This window comes from Ovis aries, chromosome 3 (assembly GCF_016772045.2).
Source record: "Ovis aries strain OAR_USU_Benz2616 breed Rambouillet chromosome 3, ARS-UI_Ramb_v3.0, whole genome shotgun sequence".
In the NCBI taxonomy this organism is placed as follows: domain Eukaryota; kingdom Metazoa; phylum Chordata; class Mammalia; order Artiodactyla; family Bovidae; genus Ovis; species Ovis aries.
The window spans coordinates 80,400,455-80,412,994 of record NC_056056.1 but is presented as its reverse complement, the minus strand read 5'-3'; the positions used below and the strand labels follow the sequence as shown (position 1 = coordinate 80,412,994).

The 12,540-nt window shown below is 42.8% G+C and overlaps 1 protein-coding gene across 1 annotated transcript in view; it reads right to left on the bottom strand.

Moving 5' to 3' along the window:
- Positions 1 to 6,785: 6,785 nt before the first annotated feature.
- LRPPRC (leucine rich pentatricopeptide repeat containing) overlaps positions 6,786 to 12,540 on the bottom strand; it is a 100,979-nt gene continuing 95,224 nt past the window's right edge. The window contains exons 37-38 of the mRNA XM_015094408.4: positions 10,981 to 11,123; positions 6,786 to 8,882 (exon numbers count right to left, since the gene is read on the bottom strand). Coding sequence (XP_014949894.2) covers positions 8,826 to 8,882; positions 10,981 to 11,123 — 200 coding nt within the window. The 3' untranslated portion in view covers positions 6,786 to 8,825. The remainder of the gene's footprint in view (positions 8,883 to 10,980; positions 11,124 to 12,540) is intronic.

The following is a 12,540-nucleotide window of genomic DNA, read 5'->3' as shown; positions in this document are numbered from 1 at the left end:
TTTTCTATTTTATTCAGTGGGCTTTTACTATCATTTTACAATCTTTTACTATCATTCTTAATTTAGATGTTCAAACTGTCCCTGATGTGGCCCTGAGAGCCTCTTCAAGCTGGCTTCTGCCTCCTTGTGATAAGTCTCCCTCATTCTCTGAACACTTTTGTGACTGTTTCAGACTCATCTTGCACTCTCCCACCTCCCACCCTAATCATGGAAGCAGACATTTCTTTAAAGAATCTCGGTTCCTTTCAGGGGAAAATGGCATTTAGAAGCCGAGATATGAGTGGTAAGTATGCTCATTGCCATTGGGGCGTCACTGTTTCCAGGCCCTCTCAGTGGGAACATATACGTGGGTATAGATGTGCACATGTATACGTGTGTACACACACGCACACACCAGTGAACCAGGGAAGTTGCTCAGTCGTGTCCGACTCTGCAACCCCAGGGTCTGTAGCCTACCAGGCTCCATCCGTGGAGTTTTCCAGGCAAGAGTACTGCGAATGGGTTGCCATTTCTTTCTCTAGGGGATTTTCCCGACCCAGGGATCGAACCCAGGTCTCCCGCATTACAGGCAGACGCTGTACCGTCTGAGCCACCAGGGAAGCCTCTGTCCACATTTTTATATATATTCTCCTCCCACACCGATACATCCAATTCCAGTCTACCACCACAGAGCGGATTCTTCTTCTCTTTTCACAATTGTAACTCCCTCCTCCCATTGTAAGAAACCTGGCTTTCACTAACCTTAATATTTTTGCTCATTTCATTCATCTCCTATATATAACCAGTCTCCCAACTACACTGCACTCTTTTGCCTGTGTGGATACCCTGCTAAGACTCTAAATCCCAAATCAGGCTGTCTCCAAGTCAGCAGAGATGCCCTTCTCATCCTGCTCTGGCCCATCACACATCTCTCCCACCCCCATTCACAGCCCACACCCCCCCAGTACCCAGGCTGCGGTCACCCAGTGGCTTTAGGCCTGACTGGAGAAGGGGGAAGACCACTGGATTTTTCCTTTAACTCCCCAATGATTGCAGCATGTAGGGAGAGTTGGCAGTCACTAAGGTACATCATGTGATTTCATTCTGCAAAAGGTTTTAATAACTCAGTGGGCTATGGCGTGCAGGACTGCAGGGTCACGGAACAAGGGGCAAGGTGCCAAGGCAGGAGAGATGCAGAAACTCCAGCAGAACCTTTTTTTTCTCTCTGTATCCTGGAGCTTTACTAAATACCAATGTGGATGTACCTCCTCAGAGATTCGTTCCACTGGTCTGTTTTAAAAAATGCTCTTCAGGGGATGGGAGACCAGGGAGAAGAACCACTGTTCTAGAGGCATGCACACAGTTCAGTGAGCCCTCCCTGCTCTAAAAGGGTAGAGATCTGCTTCTGTGTAATTATTAAAAGCAGGGGTTGTGACAAGAACATAGAAAACATTCTTGGACATAAATAGAAGCAATATTTTCTTAGGTCAGCCTCCCAAGGCAAAAGAAATAAAAACAAAAATAAACAAATGGGACCCAGTCAAACTCAAAACCTTTTGGACAACAAAGGAAACCATCAACAGAAGGAAAAAAACAACTTACAGGAGGAAATATTTGCAAATGATGCTACCGACAGGGGGTTAATATCCAAAATATACAAACAATTTATACAACTCACCAGCAATTTAAAAAACCCAAGCGAAAAAATAGGCTGAAGATATGCAGATGGTCAACAGGCACATGAAAATATGCTCAATATCACTAGTTTTTAGGAAAATGCAAATAAAAAATACAATGAGGTAGCACCTCAAATCCGTCAGAATGCTATTATCAAAAAGTCTACAAATTATCAATGCTGGAGAGGGCGTGGAGAAGAGGGAGCCTTCCTACACTTGTTCATGGGGATGTAAATTGGTGCAGCCACTATGGGAAAGTGTGGTGCAGTGTGGCGGCTTCTCAAAAACTAGAAACAGAGCTGCAGGACGGTCCACCAGTCCCACTCGGGGGCATATATCTAGAAAAGATAAAACTCTAATCTGAAAAGATAGAGCCACTCCAGTGTTCACAGCAGCACTGTTTACAACACTGAGGACATGAAAACAGCTGACATGCTCATCAACAGACGATTGGTGTAAGAATATGTGGGGTATATACACATATATGCATACAGACACTAAACAAAATCTTCAGTTCAGTTCAGCTCAGTCACTCAGTCGTGTCCGACTCTTTGCGACCCCATGAATCGCAGCACGCCAGGCCTCCCTGTCCAACACCAACTCTCGGAGTTCACTCAGACTCACGTCCATCGAGTCGGGGATGCCATCCAGCCATCTCATCCTCTGTCGTCCCCTTCTCCTCCTGCCCCCAATCCCTCAAAGCATCAGGGTCTTTTCCAATGAGCCAGCTCTTCGCATGAGGCGGCCAAAGTATTTTACTCAGCCATAAAAAAGAGTGAAATACACGTGTGCTAGGAAACTGTCGAGTGAAACCACCTGGCTTGGCCAGGCATGATAATAACCACTTGCATGAATTGTCTCACAACAGGAGGTCCTGATAAAAAACATTAGTGCTACCATGAAAACCTGAGGAGAGTTCAGGAGGGGCTGGAAGGAGGGAGGAGATGCCAGCCCATAATATGTCCTGCCAACCTCCCAGAAACCCTCACTCTGGAACCCATCCTGGCTGACAGACGCATGCACTACCAGAAAGGACCCCAAGGCGCACGACCAAATATAGGCACAGGAAGGATGACTGGCCAAGACAACTTGGAAGGCTCACCCATCACTGTCAAACCTGACACTGAGCCACACAGCAGAGCTGCCCCCTTACCCTGCTGCTCTTCACGTAGGTGCCGCTTTCCAATGAAGCCTTTTGCTTGGTCAGTCCGTGTGTCTCCTCAGGTTACTTCCTAGTGTTAAACAAGAGTCCACTCTCTGGCCTTGGACAGAGTCCCACTCCAGTACCATCTGCAGCAACATGGATAGACTTAGAGAATATCATACTAAATCAAGTCAGGCAGACAGAAAAAGATAAATATTATGTGATATCACACACGTGGAATCTAAAGTATGGGACTATAAAGAAAGCTGAGTGCCGAAGAATTGCTGCTTTTGAACTGTGGTGTTGGAGAAGACTCTTAAGAGTCCCTTAGACTGCTAGGAGATCCAACCAGTCTATCCTAAAGGAAATCAGTCCTGAATATTCATTGGAAGCACTGATGCTGAAGCTGAAACTCCAATACTTTGGCCACCTGATATGAAGAACTCATTTGAAAAGACCCTGATACTGGGGAAGATTGAAGGTGGGAGGAGAAGGGGATAACAGAGGATGAGATGGTTGGATGGCATCCCTGACTCAATGGACATGAGTTTGAATAAACTCCCAGAGTTGGTGATGGACAGGGAGGCCTTGTGTGTTGCGGTCCGTGGGGTCTCAAAGAGTCGGATGTGACTGAGTGACTGAACTGAACTGATGGGATTAGCAGATACAAACTAGTACACATAAAATAGAGATGCAACAAGAATTTACTATACAGCCCAGGGAACTATCTTTGTTATCTTGTAATAACTTACAATCCAGGTTCGATCCCTGGGTCGGGAAGTTCCCCTGGAGAAGGAAATGGCAACCCACTGCAGTACTCTTGCCTGAAAAACTCCATGGACTGTCGCCTGAGGACCCTGATAGGGGACAGTCCATGGAGTTGCAGAGTTGGACAGACTGAGCGACTTCATGACCCCAAATAACTTACAATGGAAAATAAACTTAAAATGTATACATGTAACTGAATCACTTTGCTGTACACCTGAAACTAACATAAAATTGTAAATCAGCTATAATTAAAAAAAAAAAAAAGCAGCGGTTGCAATCTTTCCCCTTTAAGGGTCAGATAGCAAACAGTTGTCTTTGTGGGCCATACAGTCTGTCCAACTACTTAAATTGGCTGTCACAGTGCAAAGGCGCCACAGACGTCTCTGAAGTCTGGGTGGTGTGGCTGTGTTCCAGTGAAACATTATTTACGAAAACAGGCAGCGTGCAGCTTTGACCTGAGGCTGTAGTTTGCAGACCTTTGATCAAAAGGTAAAGGGTTTGAAATTTGCATTTTTAAGCCCTCTGATTTCAACTTGTGCTATTGACAGGGAAATTTTAATTAAGCAGAAAATAATTACCTTTATATTGACTGAAATGTCTCCTGATGAGATTTGTAAAAACTGCTTTCGTTCCTATAAAGATTATTTAAGAGGCAATCATTCCCTCGGTCAAGCTGATCTCCTCGGTCAGGCTCATAGAAGTAGATCTTGCATTTCTTTCCTCCCACTTTCTTCTTGTTTTGATCCCAGATTAAACAGCTAGCAGCAGTGATATTTAAATCTGTACCAAATCCAAGTGTGAACTACAAACCTGGGGCCGGGGGTTCTACTGAGATGTAAATTAGTCACTGGGCAGAGTTTAGCACAGCTGCCCTGGGCCCCTCTCCTTTAGGCCCAGTCAGGGAGCTGGAGCACCAAGCAGGCTCCGAAGGAGAGCGAGGGCTTGGGATGCTGGTATGCAGGAGTAAGGAAGCATCTTGCTGGCTGATCTCTGCTTATTTACATCCAGTTCTCATGCCTGAAAGCATCCTGATTTGCAAATAGTCTAAACTAGGTAATTCAAATCTCAGATCATCTGTCATCTGTGTTGATAAAATGACTGGTTCTTCTAAAGTGGCCAGGGTATGGAGCCTGTCTTTATCCCATAGTCCGCCTGGGTAGGGCAGGAAGCAGGCAGATGGAGCACAGCCCATTTTCCAGTGGGAGCCTGGAAATAGCCGTGCATGTGGTGTTAGCAGCCAATAATTTAAACAATCGTGTCTTAAGCCCTGGGTTGAGATTTTTAAATACTTACCAACTCAAAGACTGGATACTTCTCAGCTTTCCAGGTGATAGTGCTATTATCGTTGTGTTGTGTCCCCCCAAACTGCTAAAAAGCCCTGTGGTCCCATGTTAGAAACAAAGCTCTTTGAGTCCACTCCTGCACTGTGCTTGTGCTCAGCTGGAGGTTGTCTGATTTCATCACACATTTGAGAGCTGTCTTCCTCCTGGCAGCAAACCTGGAAATGCTTACCTGCAGGCACACAGGGTTTGAGAGAATTCCTTGGGCGTCAACCCCCAGTTCTGAGCTAAAAGGTGGTGCCTCTATCTCCTATGAAAAGGTGTGTGAGGAAGAATGCGCACCCCCCAGCACACTGAAACTATAAACCTCAAAAGCAACATGCCTTGGAAACAGGGACAAGTGAGGTACCCGTTGATTTCATTCAATGATGCTTACTGGGCACCTACCACTGCCAGAATGGTGAGGCCCCAGAGCACTGGGAGAGCTCAAGTTCTTGGGGGGAAAAAACCACAAGAACAAGTAAATGATTAAGAGAATCTCAGCAAGTGCAGGGCAGTGGCAGGGTTGGTGAGATGTTATTGATCTCTTGAAGATCCAACGAGTCCAAACGCATGTGCAGGGGGGTAGATCTGAAGCCGGTTAAGTGCTTTTGCTCTACTTGGACCTGATGACGTTGCTTTTCTTCATGCAAAAAAACCCTGATAAGTGCCTATTTTCAATTTGCTAATACAGCCATTTTCCTTATAAATACTAAAGCTGCATAATGTGGGCTATGTAAAAGTCTGCAGGCCTGAAAACAGGGTGTGTTTCTGATGGAAACACTCACATGTATGATTGCGTAACAGCCAACAGATAAATGATCATGATTTGTAACCCCCTGCTGCTTGTTAGTTTGACCATACTTCAGGCATGTTGCTTTCACTTACAGAAACTCTACAAGGTTGGTTTGTCAAAAAGACAAATATTAAATGAAAACTGTTTGCTTGAAGACGTGAGAAAAAGTGTGCAAAGCACACACATTGCAGACTGAATAAAATGTCCCAGGAAGAATAACTTGCAATATAAAGCTTAATATATTGCAACATGAAAATCTGCTGATTAAATGGAACATTAGATGGAAGAAAATACCTTTATAGTGCAAGCTGTCCAGTCTGGGAACACTTGTATGGATGTGAAAGGTTTTAAAAATATATTGAGATTCTGATTTGATTTTTAATTGAGTCTAAGCTGCATTGGATTTTTTTTTTGTATTCTCATAGTAATAAGTACACGTCTGTCCAGGGTCCTGGCTATATATCACTGATTCCGGGCAAATTAACTTCTGTAAGCACCTCACTGTGGGTATCAGGCCGGAGGGGCATGTGACACATGGTAGAACCCCAAAACTGACCACTGACAACTGGGGAATGTGCTAGGCTGGGGATACAGACAGGAGACAAGGCACTGACTCTCAGGGAGTTCACAACCTGTGTGCTGGCATCTGCGCTGCTTTCCAGCAGCTGCGGGGGCCCTGGGGAGCAGGGAGGCGGGCAGAGACACTGAAGCCTCCTCAGAGAGCACTCACAAACAAGGCACAGGAGAGGGAAGGCAGAAGACAGCAGTGTGCACAGCCCTGGGGGAGTGGAGCCCACTCCGCTGTACAGCTTTAAAATGCTTCGTCTGACACTTAAAAGTCCCCCTTGTTTTGTCATTTACCACACATCCAACTCTAATTCTCACCAACCATGGACCTCGGAGATCTCAAGTATCTGCTCATCCTTAAAAGAGATAAGCAGTGACTTCATACGCACAACCTGTGCATCATTTGACAAGGAAATTCTGGCCACAACAGAGGCCAGCACACAATTTTTAATTAAAAATTTTAAGACTCAAGTCCTTGAAATGGCTTAAAGTGGTTATATAAAAATTTGATACGATAAAAATGAACAAGCATGCAGTTTGCTGGAATACAATTTATTCAAAGCAATTCACATTAAAATATTAGGTTTAAATACACATACAATTGTATTATAAAACACTATACTTTTCCAAGGTTTATGACATTTACTTTTTAGAATCACCTGTATGCTTCTAATTTGAGTCTAAAAGATACCACTGAGTGTTGCTATAATTGTATTTATATTCCCATTTATTTCAACTTTCCTAATAGATATTTAGAAAGTATTCATAAGCTCATCTAGAATATACATGGTTATATGTTAAATATTTACATTTAAAAGGGGAAGCCAATACAGCGCTACAGATACATGACTAGAGAGTTCTTTAACATATGAAATGTATTTAATGGTTCAGCCTGCTAGAAATGTTATTAGGCAGGAAAAGCTCATCAAGTGGTTTATGTCTACGTCCTCTGCACTAGACCCACATTCTACCAGAGTCCATATACAAGGCTGGCTTGGAGTCACTTCATGTAAATGAGATTGTACTCTGAGTTTCTGTAAAAATGACTGGGAAGTTCAGATTTTGCCCCAAGGTTGTTCCTCATCTTAGAGATCTATGTCAATCACTATTAATAAAATTTGGTTCAACTAACCTATGATTGGCATAACTACAAAATACAGAGCCTATTTCAGTGGAATCCCAAATGGAGTGAGGCTCATGGCAAATCAGGTATCATCAAAACAACACGCATAGGTCCTGCACCTGAAAAGTGCACAAAGGGGAGCTTAGGACTAAGTTCTGGAGGCTGGGACTCAGCACTGAGCGAGCCCCACTCCTTAGGTCTAATTCTGCAGAGCAGAGATGAAGAAAAGTATGGCTGGTGCCACCATAACATTATTCCTTGGCTTCCCTCCGTCAACCCTCCCTTCTCATGACACCTGCAGGCCCTAGATGCAGGACGGTTGGTCCCGACGACACACAAGTTAGCAGCATAAACAGCGGGGGGCTGGCTTATTTCCCACCAAGGCAAGGTCCCCCTTCTTGTACATGGTGGGAACCAAAAAACCTCATGGAAACCAAAACAGTAGCTAATCACTGATTTCAAATGAACAAGGAATACACCAAATGGGGATAAGTCTCAATTAAAGCATTTTCAACTTTTAAATAATACCATAATCCCCAAGTAGGCCGACATTACATAGTAAGATGAGAGTATCTTGACTACCCCGCCTTAAAATCTTTTATAGTAATGACTTACAGTGTAGATATTAACAGGCATGAAGGCCTATTTGAGGACAACTTTGGTAAAACTGAATACAAACCAAGATTTCACTCCTTCATATACTTATTTACGTATTCATTGGGTGTGAGTATGAAGTAACAAGTCCAGCGTAGGGTAGAGCTTATGCTGATGAAGACCTGAAACCATGATGAACGGAAATGTACTGCTCTACTTCATGATCAAACTCATGACTCAGATGCAGATTGGAGACTTCAGTGAACAGAGGTCTGTGGGAGCACCGTGGTAGAAGGCAAGGCTTGGAGGGCGCACCCTGAACCAGCAAGTCTCTTTGAGTCTTAGCGTCTCACTGGAAATGACAAGCGATGGATCTGATCACACGTCAGATGCCTTCTGGCGCCAACATTTTACAAACTGGAAAGTATGTGGGGTGTGTAAGTAAAGAATTTCATAGTATATTAAGCATCAGAGGGCCCACTGAGCATCATTTTGTCTGGCTCCAAAATTTTTCAGATAAACAATATTGACAACCAGGTCAACTAAAGGAACAAAACAGCAGAGGATCTGAAAAGTTAATGGGGAGAAGAACCCCGAAAAACTATGGCCTCACACACCAGGAGCTTCAGATAAAATGGCACAGATTTACAGTGTAGGCAAAACCCAGAAATGTCCAGTGACTTGATATACATAATTATCGTCAGTAAGACGGTGAACATTATCAACATTATGAATAAATAAAAGTACATAAACAAAGTCACTTTTTATTTGTTTATTTTGTCCTCTAAAACACATTTAAAAAATAATATTTAGACACAGAATCACAAATACACACAAAATAAAATAGTGCTGGCCTGCTTCACAAATGGGTCTCCTTTGACTCCTTTAGCTGCTTTGCATAAAATTCAAAGCTCTCCTGTAGACAAGAAAAAAGGGAGGGAAGTTACAGATAAGAGTTACCAGCAAGAGATGATGGCACAAAACTTGGAAATCACAAAGTACTGCCAACGGGCGGGACAGACTGCTGGGCCCATGAGAGCTGCCGTCCCCTCAAGGCTTCAGCACTCTGCTCTGCTTCATGAAATCACCTATCCAATAGCCCCCAAGTCAGAGTCAAGCACCAGGAGCCCCTCCTCTGTGTGTGCAGGTGTTAACGCTTGGGAAACTCTGCAGTCTCCCTTGGGAAGGTTAAGAGGTTTGAAATAAACATGTTTTAGCCACTTCCAGTTCAGTGAAACAGTAAAAAGGAATTCTGCACATATGATTTCTCTCATTAAACAAAGCCAAGTAAAACAAAATTTCCCAGGCAACCTACTGAATGGGAGAAAATATTTGCAAAGGTATTTATCTGATGAGGGTTAACTGTCATACAAAAAATTTATATAGCTCAACAGCAACAATGGAACTGAAGAGACATGTTTCCAGAAATGAACTACAGATGGCCAAGAGGTATGTGAAAAGCTGCTCAACATCACCAATCAGGGAATTGCAAATAAAAAACACCCTGAGATGGATCTCCCTTCATACCTGTTAGAATGGCTACTGTAAAAATATGACTAGAAATAACAAGTGTTGGTGAAGATATGGAGATAAAGGAGCCCGTGTGCGCTGTTGGTGGGAACATACATGGTGTAGCCACTAAGTAAAACTATGGCGGCTCCTCACGAAATCCAAAATAAAACTAACATATAATCTAGCAATTCCACTTCTGGGTATTTATCCAAAAAAATGAAAACATTAATTTAAAAAGATATATGCTCCCCGCATATTCACTGCAGAGTTAACAGGAGCCAAGACAAGGAAACAAGCTAAACACCCATCGATGGATCGAGGAATAAAGAAAATGTCACACACAGACACAGGATTATTATTCTGCCGTAAAAAGAATGCAATCTTGCCACTTGCAACAACAAGCAAGGATGGACCTCGAGAGTATTGTGCTATGTGAAATAAGCCAGACAGAAAAAGATAAACACTGTGTGATCTCACTTATACCTAGAATCTGAAAAACACAAAGATCATGGATAGAGACTAGATTAGTGGTTGCTTAAAGGTTGCCTGCAGAGGGTTGCTTGCCTACTCTTGCCTGGCAAGTCCCATGGATGGAGGAGCCTGGTGGGCTGCAGTCCATGGGGTCGCTAAGAGTCAGACATGACTGAGTGACTTCACTTTCACTTTTCACTTTCCTGCATTGGAGAAGGAAATGGCAACCCACTCCAGTGTTCTTGCCTGGAGAATCCCAGGGATGGGGGAGCCTGATGGGCTGCCATGTATGGGGTCGCAGAGTCGGACAAAACTGACGCGACTGAGTGGCAGCAGCAGCAGCAAAGGTTGCCTGAGGCAGGCAGGGGTGTGGGTTGGGGAGGATGAAAGTGGGTAAACCATGGGGAGACAATATACATACATATATATATATAGTTAATAATACTGTACTGCACATTCGACAGCAGCTAAGAGAGCAGATCTTGAAAGTTTTCACACGAAAAAATATTTGACTATGTATGGTGGCCAACATTAACTGGACTTACTGTGATGATCATTCTGCAGTATCTACATAAATCAAATTATTTTGTACACTTGAAATTAATATAATGCTATGTCAATTATACTTCAATTAAAAACCTTAGATAAAGAAATAAAAACCAACTTATTTAAAAATGGAAATGAACAAGTAATTAACAGTGACATAATATGCTTAGTTACTGAAATACAGGCCATTAAATCCTATTTCAAGTTGAAATGAAGAGAGAACTGCCCCAAGGACATTTGATAAATTCATACCTACAGCTGAAGGTCTGAGAGTGACCTTGTATTTTAAACCTAGGTATCAGAGGGCTGTTCTGCAGCAGCCAGACCCATAGCATATCTTTAGTTCCTGAAGCCCTCCCTGGAGGGTCCTTCACAGAGATCTAATCCTCATGTAATTAAGTATTCACCTTATTCTTCACACATTATTATGAAGCATACACAAATCTGTAGAGGTATTTCCCCCCTCTTAATTAAGAAACACTCACAGGAGGTTCAGTGAAAGGGACAGACTCTCCAGCATTCTTCAGCAAAACTGCGTAACGCTTTAGAAACAGATCATTCAATTTTACATTCTTTGCAGTCAAACTTTCATATAGTGCTTTAGCAGATGTGACATCATTGTCGAAGACTAGAAAAAAAGATATTAATCATAGATAAAGTCAACCTCTCTTCTTGTTTTTCCCAAACACTTAGCCATTCATCCATACCTGGATCCCTTCATCCTAAACGAAACCAATACTCAACTACCTTCAACAAAAAAAACCATACCCAGGATCTACAACCCAGTCTTCTTCCCCACACCTCTCACTCAGCATTACCCACTATGAAAGAGAAGGAAAACGGCAACACAGCTATTTAAAAGGCCCATGCTAGTTCAACTGACCAGACAGAAGTCTTCAATCACAGAGTAAGCACACGCCATTCAATCTTCTCTACAAAACCACACTTTGAAATCAGGCTAATTCAGTGACTTTTGTAATGAGGGGCATGTAAAATAAGTAATGTGGAAGTCTGTATCTACATCAAGATCAGCTACTAAGCTGCTAAACACCACCAGAAGACTTTCAATATATTCTCCTATTCTAAAATATGCAAGTGAGGCATATAGTTAGCTAGTGATCCCCCCAAATTTATATACATTACTAATATACATTAAAAAACTACATACATCTGTGTAACAAGCTACACTAATATTTCATGTAATTGGATGACGCAGCAGCCTAGGAGCTAAGTTCAGCTGGCTCTCTACTTGTGGCTGACATGCAAATATTTTTAAGTTCACTGTTGAAATTATACAGGCTCTGCTAAGAATTGTTAGTGATCTGACTCTTTGATCTTGCATTAGATTGTTAACATCTACCCTACATTGATGCTGAATAATTAACCCCAACTCTACCAGCACCAAGGTGAGCCTCCAGGAAGATGTGGGATGTTCAGGGATCAATCAAGGATCTCCCTAAAGGGACTGAGGATGACTGTACACCTCTCACTGAAGCTGAACAGATCTTTAGTTTGGGTGAAGCCAGTTTCCTCTGTGTGAATCCTTTGCTCCCTTCCCTAAGAGACCAAAGGCTTCTCCTTCCACTGCCAAGGGCTCAACCCAAGCTCTACCATCTTCTAGGGAGCTACTCCCAAAACACTCCTATCTTCTCTTTCCTTATTTCCTGATCTCCCTGCTCTTCTCCCTCCCAACTGTCACGCAATTCAGTAGGATAGCCATGCTGTTTTATACTACTTCATCTTACATACTACTAATACCTGCCAATTCTGCAAATGTAACCTTAAGAAAGTTTATGACTATAGCACTATTTCAAAATATATCATATTCCGCTCATAAGGGTAAAAAATGGAGAATTCTGATTGCTAAGTCTGGTGTCCTGCCAACAATCAAATCCACAAAGCAACTCTTTATTTACCCTGTGGCTCAAGTGAACAAATCAGCGGGTGTCAGATGGACAGCTGATCATAACTTACAAATGCTGACATTCATTTTAATTACTGAGGAAACTTTAAACTGGTTCCCTTTCACGTGTGGTCGCCTGGCA